At 39.5% G+C, this 24,875-nt stretch overlaps 1 protein-coding gene across 3 annotated transcripts; it reads right to left on the bottom strand.

The window, feature by feature from the left end:
- Positions 1–6,904: 6,904 nt before the first annotated feature.
- LOC119777365 (interferon alpha/beta receptor 2-like) lies at positions 6,905–22,800 on the bottom strand. Of its 3 annotated transcripts, none has more exons than XM_038276215.1 (7): positions 22,620–22,800; positions 22,277–22,409; positions 19,218–19,396; positions 15,996–16,156; positions 9,241–9,403; positions 8,980–9,094; positions 6,905–7,011 (listed from the first exon to the last, which is right to left on the bottom strand). In XM_038276215.1, exons 1-7 carry the CDS (start codon positions 22,660–22,662, stop codon positions 6,984–6,986), a joined length of 822 nt encoding a protein of 273 aa, XP_038132143.1. In that variant the 5' UTR covers positions 22,663–22,800; the 3' UTR covers positions 6,905–6,983. The 3 variants fall into 3 exon arrangements, with proteins under 3 accessions (XP_038132143.1, XP_038132141.1, XP_038132142.1); XM_038276213.1 differs by having other exon boundaries at positions 9,015–9,094; positions 22,620–22,799; XM_038276214.1 differs by having other exon boundaries at positions 9,015–9,094; positions 19,218–19,393; positions 22,620–22,798.
- Between the last annotated feature and the right edge of the window lie 2,075 nt (positions 22,801–24,875).

Here is a 24,875-nt window from a genome sequence, read left to right as displayed (position 1 = left end):
CATCGGTGGCTCGGTTGCATTCAGCTTCGTTTACAGTAAGCCTTACGGTAAATGTAAAATTATTGTGACTAGACCCTCATGTATTTCTTTTTTAAAGGAAGCAACTACTTTTTTTTCTACATTGTCCTCCTCCAATAATGAAAATTTAGAGCATAAAACTATAACTTTATGTAATCCCTTTACATGCTTCTATTTACTACTGCTATTTTTACTTTTATTTAATTACTTTTTATTTTATTTTATTTTTTTCTTTTGCTCAAACCCCTGGTGATTTTTCACTGAAAATTGTACTTCTTTCTGTATTATAAAACTTTTTCTAATAAAGTTTATATAAAAAAAAAAGTAAGCCTTACGGTAAAATATCAAAATAAGAGCCTTCACTTTCAAAATAAAATCTGGATTTTTTTTTTTTTTTTTTTATCTACACAGGGCCTTAACTACGGAAGTGGATTGGGGCCACTGAAAAAAAAAAGAAAGTTAACAGATTTTTAACTTTTATTTCAGTGTAATATGAGAAAAAAGTTAGAATTCTGACTTAAATCTCAGAATTTTTACTTTTTTTCTCAGAATTCTGACTTTAATCTCAAAATCACTGCTGCTTAGATTAGATTAGATGATTTATTGATCTCACAGCGGATAAATTCACTGGTCACATATTGGCAAAGTAATTAAAGAAGGTGCAAACAAGGAGGAAAAAGGTGCATTAAGAATAAACAATATATATACAGTATATCAAGGTATATACAGTATATCAACATAAATAAGGATTAAAGTTCAACTGGTGCAGTGGTGCAAGCTTACCTGCATTTTAAAAAATGAAATAGTCTAGAGAGCTGTACTTAACATTTCTTTTTGTTTACACTTGTGTGTACAAAATGACAAAATAAAATCTGCCTAAGTCTAAGAATTCTGGCTTTCTCAGTCAGAATTCTGAGATGAAATTCAGCAGTCTGACTTTTTTCTCATATTATACTGAAATAAATGTTTAAAATCAGTTAACCTTTTTTTTTCAGCGGTCCTAATCCTCTTCCGAAAAGTTAATTTATTTCAAAACAAAACCTGAAATGAAAAAGAGGTGAATATAAAGACTATTTTTATTTATTTGGAATCAGAATCTTTTATGCAACAAGTAATTTGACTCCAATTTTACAGCCTTACAGTGAAGAAACATTAAGAATAACAGATCCTCTGTTGAAACACTGGTTATCATAATCTTTTAAAAAATGTGAATTTTATCTTTATAAGTAATTTTAATTCAAACCTCACATCCATTCTACTTCTTGTGTCTACAGGACTTCCCTCCTATTAATTCAATTTTCAATTCAGTTTATTTATATAGCGCCAAATTCACAACACATGTCATCTCAAGGCACTTTACAGTTCAACCAGATCATACAGTCAAATTAATACAAAGTTTTCTATCTAAGGAAAACCAGTTGATTGCATTGACTCATTGACTCAAATACAATCCCTCACACTAAGCCTGCTTGTAGCGACAGTGGAGAGGAAAAACTCCCTTTTAACAGGAAGAAACCTCCAGCAGAACCAGGCTCAGTGTGAGCGGCCATCTGCTGAGGCCCACTGGGGTTCAAGGAGACAGAAGCAGAGATACAAAAAGCAGCTGTAAAAGGCGGCCCCGTCCAGGAAACACACAGCCAGGCAGACGAACTCCAAGGCAGCTCCCATGCCAGAGGATGAAGAGAGCACATCCACTCAGTCACGGTCAGAGAAACAGGACCACATTGGAAAAGAGGCCGATCTCCAACATCTATAAACAAGGGTGTTGATGGAAGCAGCACAGCTGATGTTTCTTTCCAGGATGGAGTCACAGCCAAACAGGAACAGACGAGGCAAAGCTACTCTGAGGAAAAGCAGAGAGAGCAGAAGGTTAGAGATTAACCGTTGAGCATGCTGGGGGTTTATTTGAAAATATTGCCAGTGCTTTTTCAGTACTTTCTTGGGAAATGTCTATTATTTCATGTTGGAAAGCAGATATGACACAATTTTGAATTTATTTTCAAACTTGGCTATTTTGGTTCTACATACAGTGGTGTTTTTTTTTTTTCTTTTTTTTTTTTTTGCTGCTTGTTACGTTCAAAAATGTAGGTTCATAAAAGAGAAACTGAGTCGACACAGAAGAGGGATTTTTGGCTTCTGCAGAAGGAGAGAGCCACGTTCAGCTACATCTACTCTCTGACTGACTTCTTCTGCAAAGCCTTTTTATTAGCAGATCATAACACATGGGGTGGGTTACAAAATAGAGTGTTCTTCTGACAAGACAATTGATCAGGTCATAGGACAAAATGCTCCTCTGATTTAATCACAGAATAGAGTGGTCTCCTGATAACTGTAATTAGCCTTGCACAAACATCAGCAATTTTCTAGCACCGTTGCATGACAGTTTGCAGTAAACAGAGTGAAGCATCTCATTTCTCCAAAGTTCCATATGCACACACATTAACTTTATAATCATCATTGAATAAACCTGACACTGCTCCCCATGTATTTTTATTTAGCATTTACCTGATGAACTTCTGTTTTGCCTGCATTTAGGAGCAGGAAATTAAAACTCATCCCGGATTTGTCACCAAGACATGCCTGTAATCTATGTAACCGGTTAGCTTCATCAGAATTTATAGACAGATATAGCTAAGTATCATCAGCATAACAGTGTCTAATAATAAATCTACTGATTGGGTGCATACACAGTGCCTTGCTAAAGAATTTAGCCCCGTTGAACTCTTCAACCTTTTGCCACATTTCCGGCTTGAAATATAAAGATGTAAAATTGTATTTTTTTTGTGAAGAATCAACAATCGAGAAACAATCATAAAGTGGAACGAAATTTATTGGATATTTTACTTTTTTAACAAACAAAAAACTGAAAAGTGGGGCATACAACATTAATTGGCTGCTTTCCTTTCAGTGCAGCAATCTCTCCAGAAGTTCAGTGAGGATCTCTGAATGATTCAATGTTGACCTAAATGACTGACAAGCATTAATGAAAGCCATCTGTGTGGAATCAAGTCTCTGTATAAATGCACCTGCTCTGTGATCATCTCAGAGGTCAGTTCAAAGATCAGAGAGCATGTTGACGAGAAGTTTAAAGCTGGATTTTTAAAAACGATTTCCCAAGCTTTAAATATCCCACGGAGCACTGAGCAAGCGATAATATAGAAATGGAAGGAGTATCAGACCACTGCATATCTACAACAACAACAATCGGTCGTATACTGCACACTTTATGGAGGAAAGTCCTTTCCTAAAGATATCCATAAAAAGTCTGGTTTAAAGTTTCCCACAATTCAACCTGGGAAACAAAGCAAACAGGTGGAAGAAGGTGCTCTGGTCAGATTAAAAACAAAATCCAACTTTTTGGCAACAATGCAAAACGTTAGGAACTCTGAAAATAACCTGACGGACGATAAAAAGTTACAAAAAGAAGAGATTTACTGGCTTTGCAATTTGGATGAGGGAAACTGCTCCATCCCTTCCTGCACCTGATGCAGGCAAGAGAAAAAATGCTGCTGTCTTTTCCCCCATCATGCCTCTGCTAGTGATACCAAAAAGTGAAAATAATCACCCTTCCTACAGATGATATTGTCTCTGGGAAGAGCTTGGATAACAAACAGACAAAAACAGTCCACCAGTGTGTGTCCTGGACCAGCTAATCTTAAAAGCCAGGATGTTTTTCGTATCTTTTAAAAAAAAAAAAGGTGAAAAGGGGCTACAGTAAGTGTGAGGGACCGAGCCAGCCAAGCATGAGGACACAGTGGTGATTGTCAAGAAACTGGGTTTTATTTCCCCAAAGTAATAATAATCCAAACAAAGGTTTCAGGGCCCTTAAAAGAGGTCAAATGAAGAGACTAACTAAGGGCAAAAAATATCAAGCTCAAACATATCAAACCTCAAACTAACCGAACAACAAACATTGACCTGACACACAGCAAACAAAGGGGCCTAAATACTGGCTGAACCGACCAGACTGACACACTGAGGAAGAGGTAGGGGGAACATCTACACCAATTTAACAAAAAATAACTAAACCGTTAGCTTAAGGATTAAACTTAAATGGCAATCATTAAACAAATTAACAAAATGAGCAAATCACAAAAGCAAGAAGAAGAAATTATGCAACATATTTAAAATGTGGAATCCATGATCTTCCCCCATAGTGGAACTCCAGATGGTACGACCCAATCAGTCCATGATCATGTCAGCCACATTCTCCCAATTGATGGCGCTCCATGTGACCATCCCAGTAAGAGCTGAAAAAAGGTGCAAAAATTTCACACTGGATTTTTTTCATGGACAATAAACTGATTTAGCACACTCAAACTTAAAGGCACACTATGCAACATTTTTCAGTTAATTAATGTGTTCCATAACGTTTTGGATGATTAAATGAGTCATTTCAGGTCGAACAAAGGTTTTCTCGGCCGCCCAGGTGGTCTGTAGGGGAAATACCGTAGCCTGGTGAGACCATCCTGATCTCGCGAGCTTTCAAGGTTTCACTCACTAATCAGTCTGGAGACTCTCCGTTAAAGAAAATTTGGAGCCGTTCACCAAACGAACGTCCAATCAGCGTTGGCTTTGAGGCGGGTTGAGGTGTGACGCAACGAGAAGCGCAACAGTTCAGTCTGAAGAACATGGCGGCTTCAGCCGATGAAACTAGCGTTAGCGTGGCTATCGAGCAAGTTTTATCGGAATTACAGAGTATTTCTTCACTGAAAGAAGAGCAAAACACTGCTCTGGAGGCTTTTCTCAGAGGAAAAGATGTTTTTGCTCTTCTCCCGACTGGTTTCGGCAAGAGTAGCCTGGCTTTTGGTTGTATTTTCGTCGTCACTGTTAGTACTTCATATGCTTCGATGATCTGATTGGTTTATTTGGCCCGTCTATCACCAACATAGGCCAATCACCTAACCAGTATTTTCGCCCCTTCCCAAAATTACTTCAACGGAAGGTTTCCAGATGGATGTGCGGAGCAAATCCATCTGGCGGAGTCAGGTTAGAAATACCGTACTTGCAATTGCAGGAGCCCTCGGCCCGCACCAACAGGCTCAGAAGTCTCGTGCATCGCGAGAGTCGGTCTTGCTTTACGGCGAGAACTGCTACACACCCCCAGTGAGAGGCATGCTCGTTGCTAGCGCAGTGGCGATATTTGTGCAGTTATCATGGCGGAACCAGCGAGAAAACAGCGAAAGCCCATGTCGGAAACATGCTCAATTTTCAAACTCGAAAATTGGAACAAAATAGTCACTTACCGCAGTAGACATGGTGATTCGTTGCGTTCGCCTGTCTGCTAAGCTCAAAACAACCGCGCCTGGCTTGACGGAGAAACCAGGAGAACAGCTGAGCATATTTACGACAGTGCACTTTTACTTTTGCCCTCTGGGGGGAGTTGCTGGAAAATCAACACCGGTTGCATATTATACCTTTAAAACAGAATAAATCTAATGATAGCCGGATGTGGTCCGATTCTTTTGTAGTGCTGACCTGACCCATCGTCTGCAGCTTATCCAGGATCAGGGGCACCAGTCTCTGACGAGATGCCCAGATGTCCCTCCTCATAGACCCCTCCTTCAGCTTCTCCAGAGGGAGGTTAAAGGCACTCCGAAGGCGGCCAAAGGTCCCGGTTGTCTCCTGCGCCTTCCTCTGGTGGGACAGCGCTTGAACTCCTCCTGAGGGAGGCACCTATGGGGCATCTGTCGATGTGGAGGAGAGGTGGCTCTTCTCTAAGCCTCTCCTGGATGACCGAGCTCCTCACTCTATCTCCAAGGAAGGAATATTTCTGTATTAAAGGCTTTGTTGGACTCACCTGTGAGAGCCACATTGAGGACCAAAACAGGTCACACACTTAATCCCCGGACCAGCACCGAGTCTGTGTGCTGCTTTTTGAAGCTCTGAATCACTTGTTAACCACCTTTTTTCCTTCCACTCGACTTTCTGTTACCATCTGGATGCCACAGCTGAACAGAACATTCAGCTCCCTCATCTTTTTTTTTATTTAAAAATTATATTTTCACAGGAAATGCAGAAAACGTGGATTATACAGTGTCAGTATCAATGATTTATTTATTTTCAAAATATAATAACAAATTCACATTAACAATAAACTGCATCAGAAAAAAAGAAACCCTTCCAGTCATTGTATTTCTTCAGTAAAACTCATACATTCCCTCCATTTTCCTCAAGTACCGATGTTTTTACTACTCATGTAAAGGAAATATTTTTGTTCTTGCTATTTTTGGCGAGTATGGGTGTGGGCAGGTGTTGACAGGTGTTAAAGTGGAAGCTGGTTTAGGCCAGGGTTTAGCCTGACTGTCTGTTGATCTAAAACTTTTGCATTGAAACCTTCTTCACCCCAGATTTCATTAAACACACCCTGATCCTACCATGTAAGTCTGGATTTTTCATTTTTATCAGCACTTGAGGTTAAGCTGAAGCTAAGGCTCAGGTTGCTCCATTTAAACAAACATTTAGCTTCTCTATGACATGAATCAGACTTTACAAAAACATTATAAATGTAGAATTCAGAGACTCAATAAAATGTAGAAAAATAACCTGTGTATTTATTTCATGTTCTTGTATTTACTAACAAACAAAAGGCTCAGATCTTCATTCGGACTCACCAAACATAACGTTCTTCATTGATTTAAATGGCACAGATAGAGAAACCTTCAACAAGTGAGAAAAAGAACGACAGAAACAAACTGTCAGAGAGAAAGGATGAATCAGACACTCCGGTAGTCCGGATCAGTCTCTGTTCTGATCAACCAGGATTATTTTACAGGAATGTACAGTAAACCCCTCAAGCCGAGGGGGGGGGTCCCTGAGTAAAACTCCACAAATAAAGTAAACATTTGATGAATATCTTCCATCCAGCAGATGAAGTCAAATCAAATCTGGTTTTCCTCAGGTCGTATCTCAGTCCTCCTCAGTCAGAGAGCTCATCAGGCAGATGTACGGCTGCGATGTCGACCTCATGCAGGGCAAATAAGGCTTTTCAACCTAAAGAACAACAAGGAAGATAAAAACAAAAGCCAAAATATTAGATTTATGTTTGTTATTTAATTAAGTTTAAGCACAAAATCCAACAGAAAATCAGAAGGATTGCTTTACAGTGAGGGCGACAGCGGCGTCAGATGTAGGAGTTTGCCCTGCAATTGGAGGATTGACGGTTCAAGCCCCGGCTCCGGCTTTCAGCAAGGCACTTCACCTGCATTGTCTACTGATGGTGGTCAGAGGGCCCGGTGGCGCCAGTGTATGGCAGCCTCGCTTCTGTCAGTGAGCCCCGGGGCAACTGTGGCTACAATGTAGCTTGCCACCATGATTGTGTGTCAATTGGGTGAAAGACTGAATGTAGCTTTGGTCAATTCTCCTGACTTGACGTAACATAAACAATTATTAATTAGTCACTGGAGGCAGAGGAGTAGATGGACACGTCCTAATTAACACCTGTTAGGTTTATTCTTGTTGGTGAATGTGAGTCTGTCAAACCTGCCTGTTGTGCATCAGAACTAATGTTTTCCCAAGTAGTTTATCTAATTAGTTCCTCTGTTCGACTATACAGTTATTCCGTAAAAATTAAAAAAATATCCTCTGGACTTGGTTTCCAGGATTTGAAGACGTTTCGCCACCTCTCCAGGAAGTTTTCTCAATTCAAACGTCTGGATCCGCAGTGAGTTTGAGTCTTATATAGACAGAGCCTTGTATCGCTTGGAAACATGCAAATGGTAACCGATGATTGGGTCGTTTGGTTCCATCGTTAGACTGTAATATCTGAAACCTGCCTATGCTTCTTTAACTTTGAATCAGGCCCACGTCCCGAGAAGTGAGCCTGGTTAGAAAGCAACTGCCTTTTGTAACTCTAAGCAACTTCTCTGAACTGATTAAGATTACAATTTATGTAAAAATCTGTTGTCATGTCTCCTGGTTATCTAATACATCTAAAACATTATGAAGTGTTATTTAAGGAGTTTGTCCAGAGTGATCTCTTTTAAGGTAAAGAACCGGAGAGAGAAAGCTCCAAGGTGGAAACACAGAGCTTTCATTAACACCCTGATACTAGTCTCAGCTGTGGCTTTACTCAGTTGGAGTCATTGGTACGACCAGCAGGCGGCGCCACGTCAGTTTATTGACTGTTTGTGTTTATTGATCTAACAGTGGAGAAATCTACTCGTTACATCAGCTAAAAATAGTCAAAGGAGAAGAAGAAGGTGCCAAAGAAAGAAAACCGTGCATGGGATATATACAGTATATACACTGTTTCCACATTTTTTTAATAGTAGGATTATTATGCAGGGTTATTGCACGGGGTGTTTGGTTCTTCACATCAAAATCACTATTAGGATGGACAGTTAGTGCATATAGCCTTGTTTTATTAGATCCATTGGTTTCTGGTCTTTTCTGTATAGGTATAAGACTAAGCCCCCCATTACTGGAGAACCCTCCAATGAGGCTGAATCAAAACATTTCTGCAAAGCAGAGGGGAAATAAATCCCTCGCTTATAATGTTATTTCCAGTCAAAACAAACTCTTGATACGAGCAGTTGTTGCTTCGGGCGGCACGACCAGCAGTTCCCTTTTCCTGACTGCTTTGGACGCTATTTCCCCTGAAGTGAGGAATAACCTGATATTTACATTTCTCTGATTGGCTGAATCCAACAGTGAAATTAGTTCGAAACATTTAACTGTGACGCTCTAGTTAGACTGTAAACGGTTTACATTCCACCTGTTGGGCTCTATTTGTTATTCGGTCTGATTACAATCAGGCTGAAATGGTTAGTCTAGTATAGGAAGATGCCATTATGAACATTTATTTATCTATTTATGGCATTAAAGGCAGGATTGATTAGGCTGGCATTCTAATCATTTCACCAACAGCTGATTCTCTTCCTGCCACATGAGTTCTTCTTATTTGAAATAAAAACACCCATTATTTTGATTTCCAACAAGGTTTTCTTTGTGTGAACTGACCTGCTTAGGTGTCGCCTCAGTAATTCCAAGCTCACCTTGCTCCTGAAGAATACCCGAGCCACGACGAGGATCGCCACAAGAGTAAAACCCCCAAACAGGCCGAGGACCAGCGACACTGAGGGTGAAGCACAAGGCAAGTCAGATTCCTCGGACACGCTCCTGAAGGCAGCCTTCTCAGGCTGCACAAACCAGACGTTTAACACACAGAGGCAGTGTAGAGCTGCAGTCTAACACTGATGAGGGGGAAATCAGAGGGCTTACACATATGTTTGGGTGGAGGAGGACTGGTGAAGGCGCAGTGGAGCTCACTGGAGATGCTGCTGCGGTTGATGAAGGACCTGAAGGAGGCGAAGACGCAGTATTCCACGCCCGGCTGCAGATACGAGATCACGGTTTTCTGTTTGTAGGGAACCTCCATTTTGAACTGAAATATAGAGCAGAAGCCAGGAAATGTTAGCTGGAGACGGAGAAGAGCCTCTGATTTCAGAGCCGCAGGACTTCAGGAGCATTCAGCCGATGAGAGGAGGAATCGGGTTTTTGAGTAAAAAAAATGAACCACACCAAATATTGCAACAACAGTCAAACTCTTCAAGATCACACGGCCGTTCCAAACGTTGCATTTTTGAATTCTCCCGAGTGGTGCCCAATTTTACACGAGAGAATAAAGTGAATGTGATTGGTTGTTTATCAAGGGGGCGGGGTTGTTGTGACGGAAGGTTCGCAAGCACGTTTGGTTATGGCCGGTTTGTCGGAAGCATCTTGCTAACCAGTTAGCAACTTAGCACTAATAGGTTCCCAATGGAATGTCCCATTGGGAACCTACTAGTGCTAAGTTGCTAACCAGTTAGCAACTTAGTGCTAGCAGGTTCCCAATGGGAAATTCCATTGGGACCAAGTAGCACTAAATTGGTGACTTAGAAACGACGCTGTCAAGGAACGCTATGGACAGCGGAAACATGCAAGAGGAGGAGAGTTTAGTGTCGGAGGTCGTGGATGAGTCTCCTCCGTCATCCATTTTTTATTTAGAGGAGGAAAGCGGGGACGAAGATGTTGTGGAAGAGGACGCCAGGGCGGCAGAAGCTTGGTTTGGTGTAGAAGGCTTCCAGCCGTACATGTTTGAGCCCTTGCCTCGCAACGCTGCCAGTTCTGTTAGCTCTACGCCTGCCGAAGACACAGACGTCCATCCCCGTGAACACTGGGACGCAACTCAATGGGAAAGGAAAGGATTCTGATTTCAACTGGTGCGTATATTAGCTGCGACATATGAATCAAGATTTTATGAGCGAAAAATTCAGATTGACAGATGACCATTGATATATGATTGGCCGAATTTAGGTGTTCAGGCTGACGTAGAACTAACTGGCCTGCAGAACGACACCGATTTTAAGACAGGATTTTTTTTTTTATTCTACATTTTGGGACAATATAGTCTGATAAAGAGTACATTTATGAACATGTTTAAGATAGAATGATTTGACCTTTAAATATGATTTCCCGACAACTTTAACTTCAGCACACCATGAGACCATTTTTTTCTCTTTTCCCATATATTGAAGAAAAAAAAAACTATAAAAAAAAAAAATTCCCAGATTCAGAGAATACAGAACCACTTGTTGCCATGGTGATCCCCCTCCCCCAAGGGCAAAGAGACATCGCATAATACTTGAGCAGACGGAGACAGTGAGAAAACACGCCTTGAACCATAACTGGGAGAAATGTTAGCTGGATCAAAACTTCTCTGTTTTTTCTTCTGTGTTTTAAGAAGGACAGTCGAGATCTGGAGCAAAGCTTTTTAAGGAAAACAAAGGCGGGCAAAAGAAGGGCGGGTCTCTGTGACGAAGAGGCTGCCTTTTTAATGTAAAAACAAAAAATTGGAGACTGAGCTGTGGGAATAAGAGGAAATTAGAAAGAAAAAGGTCAGAAAGTCAATGATGTCTGACGTCGCTCTCAGAATAACACTGTGAGGAAATCTCCAAATAAAACTTTGAATGTTAAAAAGGTTTAAGTGTCAGAATGCAGTCGCATTAGAGTCCAACTTTATGAAACTGATTTTAACTCAGTGTTTCAGTCGAGAGTTCAGTCTGAGCTACAGAGTTACAGAAAACATCTAAAGCAATAAAATTATAATTAATTAAAAAAATTAAAACACAATACAGCATTAAGAAACCTACAACACTGGTACAGATGAAATAACATCAATGCATATTGGGTTATGTTAAAGGAAAAGTTTGCTCATATTCAGAATCAAACTTCTGAAAGTTCTTTAAATATGAAATTATTACATACTGTTCAATTAATTATAAGTATTTTTAATTAAGAGTAATTTTTATTTGAATGTGCTTTACTGGAGGCATCCATGTTTGTCAAAGAACACTACTGCCACCTACTGGTTTGTGACGTCACGGTGCGGTATCGGCTGTTGATCAAGTCCCAGTGCTGTATCTGGTGTTTGTCACAACGCGCTATTATCCAAGTCATCTTGAAAACATTCTTCTTCCAAATGTTGGCTACATATTACGTGTTTTTTCTCTGGCCAGAAGTTCGATGGCAAATCCTCCCTCTTCAAGTTGGCGATCCAACGACCAACCCGTCCGTGGAGGATCAGGAATCAGAAAGGTGGAATAACTCTTTTTTTCCACTTTTACCCGATGTATTCCAGCATCCAGCTGCCATGCACGTGGGCATTGTCAGTTTCACTATAGCTCTGGTGAATTTCAATGGTGAAGTCCTCTGGAAATCTTCAATAATTGTTGTTGATTGCAGATGTGTCTAGTAGTTCCCATTGATTTAGCTTGTAAAGCGGGGAGAATGGCGCTAGGCTTACCGCACCGTGACGTCACTGCTGGAAGATGGCAGGAGGGAGGGGCTACTATATTTGGGCAAAAATGGCCGCTCCCAGACTCACGACGAAAATTATTATTATTATTTTTTTTTTGTGATTAAAGGTAAATTCATCAAATCACCGCGGACGTATTAGTTTTAGGTATAAATAATGACCCATTGATTATTCCTTGCTGACCGGACTTTTCCTTTAAATATATGAAGGTGGAGAGCTGCATAGGGAACCCGCTGGGGAAGGCCCCATACCCTCTGAGCCTCCACTCTCAACTGGGAACCATTTAGAGCAACTGGTCAGCTGACCTGAGAGACAAGATTATTTAAAATACACTCACCGGCCACTTTATTAGGTACCCCATGCTAGTAACGGGTTGGACCCCCTTTTGCCTTCAGTACTGCCTCAATTCTTCGTGGCATAGATTCAACAAGGTGCTGGAAGCATTCCTCAGGGAGTTTGGTCCATATTGACATGATGGCATCACACAGTTGCCGCAGATTTGTCGGCTGCACATCCATGATGCGAATCTCCCGTTCCACCACATCCCAAAGATGCTCTATTGGATTGAGATCTGGTGACTGTGGAGGCCATTTGAGTACAGTGAACTCATTGTCATGTTCAAGAAACCAGTCTGAGATGATTCCAGCTTTATGACATGGCGCATTATCCTGCCATCAGAAGTTGGGTACATTGTGGTCATAAAGGGATGGACATGGTCAGCAACAATACTCAGGTAGGCTGTGGCGTTGCAACAATGCTCAATTGGTACCAAGGGGCCCAAAGAGTGCCAAGAAAATATCCCCCACACCATGACACCACCACCACCAGCCTGAACCGTTGATACAAGGCAGGATGGATCCATGCTTTCATGTTGTAGACGCCAAATTCTGACCCTACCATCCGAATGTCGCAGCAGAAATCGAGACTCATCAGACCAGGCAACGTTTTTCCAATCTTCTATTGTCCAATTTCGATGAGCTTGTGCAAATTGTAGCTTCAGTTTTCTGTTCTTAGCTGAAAGGAGTGGCACCCGGTGTGGTCTTCTGCTGCTGTAGCCCATCTGCCTCAAAGTTGGACGTACTGTGCGTTCAGAGATGCTCTTCTGCCCACCTTGGTTGTAACGGGTGGTTATTTGAGTCACTGTTGCCCTTCTATCAGCTCGAACCAGTCTGGCCATTCTCCTCTGACCTCTGGCATCAACAAGGCATTTCCGCCCACAGAACTGCCGCTCACTGGATATTTTTTCTTTTTCGGACCATTCTCTGTAAACCCTAGCGATGGTTGTGAGTGAAAATCCCAGTAGATCAGCAGTTTATGAAATACTCAGACCAGCCCTTCTGGCACCAACAATCATGCCACGTTCAAAGTCACTCAAATCACCTTTCTTCCCCATACTGATGCTCGCTTTGAACTGCAGGAGATTGTCTTGACCATATCAACATGCCTAAATGCACCAAGTTGCCGCCATGTGATTGGCTGCTTAGAAATTAAGTGTTAACGAGCAGTTGGACAGGTGTACCTAATAAAGTGGCCGGTGAGTGTACATCTACTATAATATCCTGGGAGTCAATGAAGAGAAACAACTTCACTGCTCCTTATACTTATTATTCTTACCGTGGGTCTGACCTACATCACCGGTAGCTCCGGATCAACCTGGGGGATCTGAGATCTTCCAATAGGCCCGAAACCAAGGATTTAATCTTTAAAATGTAAGGAATTTTATGGCCATCCCAGCCACAATCTCCACAAGACACTAAGAAGTTTATGGGTGGAAATGCAATAGAAGGAGCTTTCTGAACGTAGACCCTGGAGGAAGGAGGTACTGGGAAATAAGCAAAGTCCCTAAAATGAAGTCCGAGGGGATCCCAAAGGAGAGCGGAACAGAAAAGGATTAACGCCCTGAAAACTTTCTGTCATAAAGGACTGAAGTCCTAAGCAGCCTTTCACTGAAATCACATTATGAAGAAATATGGCAACATGTTTATTACATTATTATACCACAATCTGTTATAGTTTTTTTTTTCAAAATGTCCATCTTTAAAAACATGTTTCATGTAATTTCCGTGAAATATTTGGAATTACAAGAAAACGCCGCAGCGCATCATTTCCTGCAGCACAGCGGCGCGCAGGAAACGAGAGGCCCAGCAGGGAGCCCAGCAGCGAGCTGGAGGCTGAAACTGGAAGTTCAGTTTCAGTTTATTTAGCGAGGAAACTGTGGTTTTTAAAATTTCAAACCTCTGCTGTCATCAATTATCAGGTCATTGGATCTGATCCAAACACGCTTTCTTCTCATCGCCCGTTTCCAGGATCAATTCTTTTGATTGTTTTAAACATGAATTCTCTGAAGATCTAAGTTTATTTATTGTGTTTCAGATCATCTACTGAAAACTTAGAAAACGCCTCTGTTACTTTTTATTCTTTTGTTTCATTTTTTATTTTCTGCTATTTTATTGTCTTAATTTAGTAAAAATCTGCAGCACTGGAATCAAAATTCACTGGATTTTCCACTGTAGAGCTTTAATGCTGATTAAACTCATCCCCAGTAGGTCTGATATGAGTTTAATACCAAATAAAAACGATACGACGATATGAGGACTAAAACACCCTCAGAGGATAACAACCAAAAACCAGACAGTGTTGCTCAGACAGAACGACATGACAACCAGGAAACTAATAATAAAACTAAATAATCAGTGAGAAACGATGACCCGAAACAAACTAGAATTAATGGACTTCCACCAGTTTTAGGGTTTATAACATGAAAGGAGACAAAAACCGATTAGGGCTAAAAACAATTAATCAGATTAATCATGATTAATCGATTATTAAATAATCAAGTAATTTAGTTAGCGATTAATCATTAACTGGATAAAAAAACATGCCTTTAGCTGAAAGAGTGACACACTTAGATCAGTAATTATACCAAGATTATTAAAAACAGCTAACATTTTGCATTTAAGATAAAAAAACAAAAAACACTTTCGTCTGTCAATATTCTTTATCCAGAAAATCAACTGGAAAAGTTTTATTTTTACCTGTTTTGATTTTTCAAAAAGTCTTATTTAAGTAACCTTTTTCTATCCAAATATTAATCGAATTATCGAAAAAATAATCATTAGTTGCAGCCCTAAAAAGGCAGTGCTAACATGAGGCTGACCTAACATGAGGCTGCGCTAACATGGGGCTGACCTAACATGAGGCTGCGCTAACATGAGGCTGCGCTAACATGACGCAGGGCTAACATGAGGCTGACCTAACATGAAGCAGTGCTAACATGAGGCTGACCTAACATGAAGCAGTGCTAACATGGGGCTGACCTAACATGACGCAGTGCTAACATGAGGCTGACCTAACATGAAGCAGTGCTAACATGGGGCTGACCTAACATGAGGCTGCGCTAACATGAGGCTGCGCTAACATGACGCAGGGCTAACATGAGGCTGACCTAACATGAGGCTGACCTAACATGAGGCTGCGCTAACATGAAGCAATGCTAACATGGGGCTGACCTAACATGAGGCAGGGCTAACATGGGGCTGAGCTAACATGAAGCAGTGCTAACATGGGGCTGACCTAACATGAGGCTGCGCTAACATGAGGCTGCGCTAACATGAGGCAGGGCTTACATGAGGCTGCGCTAACACGAGGCTGAGCTAACACTAGGCTGCGCTAACATGAAGCAGTGCTAACATGGGGCTGCGTTAACATGAGGCTGTGCTAACATGAGGCTGTGCTAACATGAGGCCGTGCTAACATGAGGCAGGGCTAACATGGCGCTGACCTAACATGAGGCAGGCCTCAGCAGATGGCCGCTCACACTGAGCCTGGTTCTGCTGGAGGTTTCTTCCTGTTAAAAGAGAGTTTTTCCTCTCCACTGTCACTACAAGCATGCTTAGTGCGAGGGATTGCTGAAAAGTCAATGAGTCGATGCAATCAGCTGGTTTTCCTTAGATAGAAACTTTGAATCAATCTGACTGGATGATCTGGTGAACTGGAAAGTGCCTTGAGATGACGCGATGTAAATTGGCACTATAGAAATAAACTGAATTTAATTGTTGTAACTTTACAATACCCATACTGTCAACATTGGTTTCACTGTACAGTATGTTTAAGTGTTGAAGGATTTAATAAAGAGTGAAAATGTGAAATAAAAAGAAAAGAAATAAAAACAGACTCTGACCTCAGCTCCGTCTCTGTTTCTTTTCACATTTATTTCCAGCTTCCAGTCCAAGTCCTTCAGCTGCGGGTTGTGATTAAACAGAATCCTGGTGGCGTCTCGGATCTGCAGGATCAAACAATTCCCGCAGCCTGACACCGAAAATTCAGGAGGTCCCAAAACAGCTGTTTAAAGGACAGAAGGAAAGAGATCAGGGTGGGAAGGAAGGGAGATCCTCAGAGAGGCGGTCATCTGTTAATACAGTAAAAAATGAGATCTAAGCTGCGCTTCTCAGTCGCTATCTAATAAAAATATATAAAATAAAATAGATCTTAAAAATATTGTTATTCTGCTTAGTTTTATTCTATCTTTAAACTGTTTGACATCAGATAATCTAGATCTATTTATTTAATGAATTAAATAAACTAAGTTGAATTAAAAAAATATTGGATACAATTAGATTCAAATCTGACAATAAATATAATAAATCAAATTTCACATTAAAATGCAAAGTATTTAGTTAGTTTTGTTTGTGTTGAGTATCTCAAAAAATATTTAAATTTTTTTATAAAATAGGTGAAAAATACAAGTGTTGAAGGTGTTGAATTAGGAAGCAACCAAATCTTGTAATTAGGGATGCACGATATAATCGGCCCCCTATCGGTATCGGCCTTAAAACTGAATATCGGACATCGGCCACCCCACCGATATTTAACCCGATATTTGATCAGCTTCCGAGTTTCTAAAGTCTAAAAAAAAAAAAAATACTTCTTCTTTTTTTTCCTCAAAAACTTCTTTTTTACAGACTTAAAAACTTCTAAAGACGAGGGAAAAAATATTGATCCATTAAAATATCCCAATATCTTCATATGCTGATATATTGCCATTTAAAAACACCATATCAATCTCTTTTACTAATGAAATATTGCTATATGTCATCGTTATGCTACGAAATCCCCCGAAAATTCACGACATTTTGCCATATTTTTATATGTTGATATATTGACACGGTATCGATCTATTTTACTAACAAAATCTCACAAGAATTTGCAAAATATCACGAGTTTGTAACAGAACGATGAAATTTCACGAGATTTTAAAAGTAAAATAGATCGATATCGCGTTTTTAAAAATCTATTTGATATCAGCATATGAAAATATATTTGAGTATATTATTTTTCAAAGTGTCAGAAATGGATAACAAAACTGCTATTTTCAATGACTACTTATTTTTGTCCAGCTTTAACATCGGTATCGATATCGGTTATCGGCTACATGAGTTTTAAAATATCGGATATCGGCCAAAATCCCAATATCGTGCATCCCTAGTTGTAATAACTATTTATTCATTAAGAAAAGAAGCACATTCTTGGATAATTAGCCTGAAAACAGCTTTTAGGATTTACAAATAAACTCTCATTTAATAAAGGTGACCTACCACGCACCACAGGACTGTCTGGTTGGTAATAAACGTCTTAAATTGGACTCAAATAATAAATGTTTTCTTTCAGATACTCTAAAAATTACATTATATGCAGATGACAGCATAATAACCTACTTCAATAAAATTCCCCAAAAGCTAAAAAACAACCCACTGGACTTTGTTTCTAAGTTTAAAGATGTTTCTCTTCCATCCAGGAAGCTTTTTCAATTCAAAATGTCAGAAATAGCGTTGAGTTCCAGGTTTTATAGAGTGAACCAAAAACAAAGCCTTGTTTTGGTTTAGAAAATATGCTAATTGAACCGGATGATGTCTGTTTTAATTCCTGGATGGGAAGCGGAATGTCGTCCAGAGGATTGTTTTTCAACTTTTTTTAAATTACTATAACCTGGATTACTGAGAATCTTCACCTGCATGCTTCAATAAAAGTATGAAACAGCTTGTAAGTATGTTTAAAAAAGGGAACTAATAAAATAAAAACACAAACTTTAATAATATGCCACACAGCTTCCTACACTGCAAGAACGATCTAGAAAGAAGAGAGAAATTCTTAAAATAAGTGTATTTAGCCTTCATTTGAGTAGGTAAATTAGATGATTTGCAATTGGAATAAGTATTTTTACTCTTCAAATAAGAAAATTAGATATTATTTACTTGAAATAAGACAATGCAATTACTTTTTCTTATTTCAAATGTAAATTGTCTTGTTCTATTGGCAAAGTGTCTCACTTACCTCCTCAATTCAAGAAAAATGCACTTATTTTAAGAAAAATTGACTTATTGAGATTTCATTTTTTTGCAGTGTAACGGTCCCATCTATAATGAATTAATTAATCAATCTGACTGGATGATCTGGTTGAACTTCAAAGCGCCTTGAGATGACGTGTTGTGAATTGGCGCTATAGAAATAAACTGAATAGAATTGAATCTATGGCTCATAGAGCAGAATATGCTGGAAATATGCTGTAAAAAACATAAAAGATTCAGATTACTGTGACTCAAATAAATAAAATATTCACTAAAGGGAATGACTTCAAATTTACCCTGATGACAAACTTTTGTCTACTTTCATGCTTTTTTCAGTAGAATTAATTTATAGTTTATAAAATGGTTGCATTAATTAAATAAAGACAAATATAAAATATTGGAAATGAAGCCATGGGACCAAAAGCAGATGATAAATAAGAATTATATATATTTTTAATATTAAGTCCATGTTTTCTGTTGTTTTTTTTTTATAAAATAAGATCATTAATGCTACAGTCTGTAAAATAGTGTAGCTTCTATAATCTTCTGTTTCTGCTTTCATTCTATCAGCTTTAATGATTTTAATTCTTATTTAACTTAAATATAGAGTCACTTTTATTCACCAAGTTGTTTCGTACAGAAAGGGGTTTGACTTGTGATCCAGTTTGCTCCCAATAAAGACGTTTCATGTGCAAACATAAGGAAAGATAAATAGAAATATTTCTTCTGTAATCTGGATTATAAGCATTTTCTGCTAAAGAGGAAGATGTGGTCAGATTGGTGGAAATAATCTGGATTTGGTTCCTCTGACGGATAAAAGCGTCAGAGAGACAGAATGAGGGGGAAAAGGTCTAAACAGTTCATGTCCAGGGTGTGTGGGATCTGCACAGAAGCTAGCTGCCTTTTTCCTGACCCATAATCCTGGATTGAGGGAAGTTAATCTGGACGATTCTTCCTTCAGACCAGATTATTGTTTCTATTGTTTTGTTGTTCTCTGTGTTTGGTTTAAACCCTTCGTGTCTCCATATGATGTTCTGTTCGTGTTGTTTGTCCCTCACTGTCTGCCAGAGGCTGGAACTCCCTGCTTCTGGTCCAATTGGAGGTCTGGTTGGTTCTGACGGCCCGGACTCGGGCCATGTACTGGTCAAACACGTCCATCAACCCGTCGGTTAAATTGCACGTCTGCCCGGCCATCAGCTGCTCGCACCCGACCACAGCTTTCCACCGCCGCGTCCTGCTGGGCGAAAGCAAAGGCGGTCAGACCGGAGGCAGGACCAGCGTGTCACGCCACACAGTTCAATGTTTCATGGAAGCCGAGTCTGACGCAGGAAACTCGCTGCTTTCTGAAACTTTCACAATCAGTCAGAAAGACGAGCGCTCAGCCAGAGCGACCTCCAGAAACAAAAATGAAACTTAGAGGCTCCTCAGTGGAGAAACAATGGAGCGATCAGCCGTTCATCATCAGCTGCTGCCTCAGTGGCGTCCAATTAAACATCTGATTATTTACATAAAAATCTATTCTTTTTATTTAAACATCAGTCATGTTTAAACAGCAGCTTTAGTCACTAACAGGAAATAGTTTTTATTTCTCCAGTTTATCCAACATCTAAAGAAAGAAGTTTAATATATAACCATATATAACACCATTTCCTGTCCTCAGAGATCTAATTACATGTTTTTATTTGATTGTCCTCCATTTATTGGTTCCCTCACTGGTCATAAAGAAACTCAGACGTCTCAGAATAAGGGTTTAAATTAGGATATCTAACAAATAAAGACAGTATTTCTGATTTTATCAGGAATACTGTACCAGATCTTCCTTTTTGTCCAAAATTGCAGGAATTAGAAAAGTTTCTGTTTTGTTAGACCAGACTAGAATCACCATAAAACAAGTTTAAAACTTTTAAAAAAAAGCATAAATTAAAGCAGCAGCTGTTTAACCGCTGGGAGGATCTAAGCTGCCACATCAAACAGCTGTAGAGGCGATAGACGCCTTTCTGAGGCCGAATGAGGAACCTCACACGCCCTGATGATGGGATGAGACCAGTAACAGGTTCATAAACACATGAGCTGGACATTTAAAGACCCTTAACCCCCACGATGCTCCCGGGGCGCCGCACAATGGCGGCCCACTGCTCCCCAAGGGGATGGGTTAAAGGCAGAGAGGGAATTATTAGTGTTTCTTGTGACAGTGGAATGACAATAAAAAAAGCTGGAAATGGACTCAGCTGCTCTTAGGAAATGGGACCAAATCATCGTTTCTGAATCGAACCAGTTGATTTAAAATGGCGCCCATGTTGTCCGTCTTTAAAATGATCCACTTTTTGTTTTTTTAAAACTGTTCTTCCAAACCAAAGCGGGTCAGTCAGAGTTATGGAAACCCCCTGTGATGCAGCCACAGGTTGCAACAAGATAAACCTCAAATAAAAACACCTGGTTAAACAAGAGGCTTCTTAAAAATACGTTGATCCGTCCTGTTTCTCTCTTTCTTTCTTTCTTTACTGTCTCAGCATGAATTCATTTACAAACATTAGACTGTTTCAGCATTTTAAAATCTGAAGAAAAAAATGTTCCCACTGTTTAACAGAGACATTTATAACAGGAAGTTATGTCAGTGATTCCTGCAAATAAAGATAAGAAAAATAGTTGGAGTCAAAGATGATCCAAAAGTAAATCATCTTAGAAATAAATGTATTTGCTCTTTATTTGAGCAGCTGACAGATTGTATGTTCCAGTTAACAATTCTTATTATAGGCCTTAAAATAAGATGAATATATAAACTGTTTTTGGTGCAAATATATTTTTCCACTGCTAGATCATTTTACTTACCTACTTAAATTAAGTGCAAACACATGTGTAAGAAAATTAGTTTTTGTTTAACTTTTGTAGGAATTGTAATTTTATTGCTGAAAAATATAAAATTTAAGTAATTTTTCTTGAAAAAAGTGTTTTTTCTTCAGGTGACCAGGTCAGGCCAGTCAAATAAGATGATTTATGTTAAGACTAAGAAAAAAAACAACTAAATTAGACTAATATCTAATTTTAAGGCAAAAACACTAATTTACCTGCTCAATTAAACAGCAAATACACTGATTTTAAGAATATTTCCTTTATTTTTTAGATCAGTTCTTAAATAAATAAATAAATATTTCTTTTAAAGTCCAAATGCTTAAAGCATAAAATGGGATTTTTAAGTTTTTATTTCCACTTAACATCCAGCTCCAGTGTTCACCTCCTGACCTTTGACCTCACGCTGACCAATGGGAACAGATTTGTTCCTTCGGATCTAACGAGCCCTCGTTCGTTTTCAGCGATTCATCTCCAGGTTTGCTAACAGACTCAGTTTAATCCAAACACAAAAATGTTTCCATCTGGTCTTCATGGCAGAAAAACACCAATCCTTGATCCGTTCCTTCCTTAAACATATCAGCAAACTCACAGGCATCTAAAAAATGTGTCAAACTCGTCTGAAAACAGCTGAGAAAAGCGTTAGAAAATGCTGAGCAGCTGGTTACTATGGTGACGCCCTCTTCCAATGGGATGCCAGCAGAAAACACAGGATTCATTTTTCATCAGACAATGAAACAATAAGTGAAACTTATCTGCAATTTACTGCAAATTTCATAAAATGGAAAAGAAGCACCGGCGCAGACTTCCTGATGTCGTTTTTTTTTTTTTTTTTTGGTTTGATCCACGTCATAAAAATACTCAATGACGCGTCAGAATCCAATCAGTGCGTCAGAGCAGCTGCTTTAAGGTTTATTTATAAAATAATTTACCCAGGAACAAACCTTCTGCTGCTATCTTACCTGGCAACTGTCGGTGCTATAAAAAAACCAAAGCAGGTTTTAGCAGGAAAACAAAACAGGACTTAACTTCTGCAAACTCCAAATATAGACACACCTTTACAGGTTAGGTATCAGTTTATTATTCAGGTTCTTTTTTAATCACCAGGCTGATTCAATCTGAGTTACGTTTCACAGGAAATGCAGAAAGAAACTTTTAGATTTGTTAAATGCTCAGCACTTTCTGTTAGATTTCAGCTCTGGTTGGTTCCTCTGATTGTCCAAAATAAGAAGAATCTAAGTGTGAATAAACAGGAGTTTCTCTGAGGTACCTGAAGCTGTAGAACTGAACCTGGAAGTGGGCATCCGTCGGGGTCCGAGGGCCCGGAGAGAAGCTGAGGATGTGCTCCATGTTGAAGGAGGAGATGGAAACGTTGGATGGTTCCGGGAGGGAAATGCAAACTGCTGCAGAAGGAGGGAGAGAACAGGAGAAAAGTCTTTAAAGATCTACAAAAACTACAGTCTGCTGAGAACCTCCTGCAGCCTGGAGACCTGTTGCACATTCATCTGGGCTTTAAAGGTGGAAAAGCACAGAAAAAAGACAGTAAAAGGTGAACAGATCAGATGAAGCCTCCAGCAGAGACAGCCTGCCTGGGTGAAGCCAGCTGACCTTACCCAGGTGAAGATGCAGGAGAAGCAGCGTGCACAGCCCCATCATCCTCCATAGACGGTCTGCCGGCTCACGGCTGAAGCTCAGAGCAGCCAGAGGAGGTTTTGTTGTTGTGTCAGAGTGGAGAACATATAGAGGGAGGTGATGGGGGGTGGAGGTGCGGGGGCTGGGAAATGAGCTCTGTCATTCAAAGTTTCTGTTTCCTGAGAAGTCCCTCCCTGTGTGTCTGCAGCCTGAACGGACGGTGAGAGGCAGACACCTTTTCTGCAGCTGCAGACAGTCGCACAGTCAGGATCAGTTCTACTTAATCTCAGCTTTAAATCCTCTAATCCAGACTAAAATGTTCCTGATCAGCTGTTCTTCCAGCTCTACACTGCAAAAACCATCTAGAAATAGGTAAAGATTTCTTAAATTAAGTGTATTTACTCTTAATTTCAGTAGGTAAGTAAGATAATTTGCCAATGTAATGAGTATTTTTACTCTTAAAATAAGATAATTAGTTAAAACTCACTTGAAATACGACAATGCAATAGTTTTTTTTCTCATTTTAAATGTAAATGATCTTGTTCCATTGGCAAAGTGTCTCAGGTACCTCCTCAGTTCAGGAAAAAATACACTTATTTTAAGAAAAATTGACTTATTAAGATTTAAATTTTTTGCAGTGTGTGGAGTTTAATCACGTTTTAGTACAGAACCCGACCCTTATCAGAACCAGTCTGTTTAATGAGTCACTGAACATGAAAAAGACTCTTTAACTGAGAGGAAACGCTGTCAGAAAGACAAACACGCAGCTTAATGCAGATCCAGCAGGTAATCAGTGTTTGGACAGAGCTGCTCATTAACTCACCGCTCTGCTACGCTGCAAAAACCATCTAAAGTTTAGTGAAAATGTCTTAAATTAAGTGTATTTACCCTTAATTTGAGCAGATAAATAAGATAATTTGCCAATAGAATTTGTATTTTTTTTTTAAATAAGATAGATATTATCTACTCAAAAAAAAACTCTCTTATTTCAAATGTTAATTATCTTGCTCAATTGGCAAAATCTCAAAATGTCTAATTAAAATAATATAATTAGGTAATGTGCATTTGAAATCAGACAATGCAATTGTTTTTTCTTATTTTAAATGTAAATTGTCTTTTTCCAATTAGCAAAATGTCTCACTTACCTCCTTAATTCAAGAAAAAAAATCTACTCATTTATAAAAAAATGACTTATTGAGATTTACATTTTTTGCAGTGTAAATTATCCATAAACCTTCAACTTTTTCACATTTTTATCACATCAAACAGACGTTTAACTGGGGTTTATTTTAACACATTGGAATAAGAGAGAAAAGTTTCAATAAGAAAAATCTGAAAAGTGTGGCTCCTTCATTTTATTTCTAGAGCTCCTGGAATCTTCAGTCTCGTTAGAGATGCTTCAATCAAACCATCCGGTCGGGTTGGTTCAGAGTTTTTAGTCTAAGGAAAACCAGCTGATTGCTTTAAATTTGCAGGATTCACTCCTCCTGGATGAGCAGGTAGAGACAGTAGATAGTTGCTTTCATTTTATCCTCGACTCTAAAGCAATCTCTCACACTAAGCATGCAGCGACAGTGGAGAGGAAACCTCCAGAAACAACCGGAAGCAGCGCTCAGGGTGAGCGGCCTTCAGCTGAGGCCAGTTGGAGGAAAAAGCAACGAACAAGAGGAAGATAGAAACACTGATCTATAAATACTTTAAATGTCTTGGATCGCTGCAGGATCTAGATCTATGTTTATTAAAGGTAAAGTCCAGTTAGCACTAAATAATTAATGGATCCTTATTTATACCTAAAACTAATACATTCACAGTGGTTTAATTAAATTTAGCGTTAATCAGTAAAGAATAAAAATGATTTTCGTCGCGATCACTGAGTCTGGGAGCGGCCATCTTTGCCTCCCTCCTGCCATCTTCCAGCAGTGACGTCACGGTGCGGTAAGCCTAGCGCCATTCTCCCCGCTTTACAAGCTAAATCAATGGGAACTACTAGACACATCTGCAATCAACAACAATTATTGAAGATTTCCAGAGGACTTCACCATTGAAATTCACCAGAGCTATAGTGAAACTGACAATGCCCACGTGCATGGCAGCTGGATGCTGGAATACATCGGGTAAAAGTGAAAAAAAGAGTTATTCCACCTTTCTGATTCCTGATCCTCCACGGACGGGTTGGTCGTTGGATCGCCAACTTGAAGAGGGAGGATTTGCCATCGAACTTCTGGCCAGAGAAAAAA

The sequence above is a fragment of the Cyprinodon tularosa genome, unplaced genomic scaffold (genome assembly GCF_016077235.1).
Source record: "Cyprinodon tularosa strain WSP-4 unplaced genomic scaffold, ASM1607723v1 ctg123, whole genome shotgun sequence".
Taxonomy (NCBI): Eukaryota; Metazoa; Chordata; class Actinopteri; order Cyprinodontiformes; family Cyprinodontidae; genus Cyprinodon; species Cyprinodon tularosa.
This window is presented reverse-complemented; position numbering and strand designations above follow the sequence as displayed.

Excerpts from the sequence above, each read along its gene's own strand:
- LOC119777365 (XM_038276213.1), bottom strand. The coding sequence starts at position 22,662 with ATGATGGGGCTGTGCACGCTGCTTCTCCTGCATCTTCACCTGG. Across the intron at positions 22,410-22,619 it reads TCTCCTGCATCTTCACCTGG|CAGTTTGCATTTCCCTCCCG; the intron begins GTAAGGTCAGCT and ends CTCCTTCTGCAG. Across the intron at positions 19,397-22,276 it reads GTTCAGTTCTACAGCTTCAG|CAGGACGCGGCGGTGGAAAG; the intron begins GTACCTCAGAGA and ends GCTTTCGCCCAG.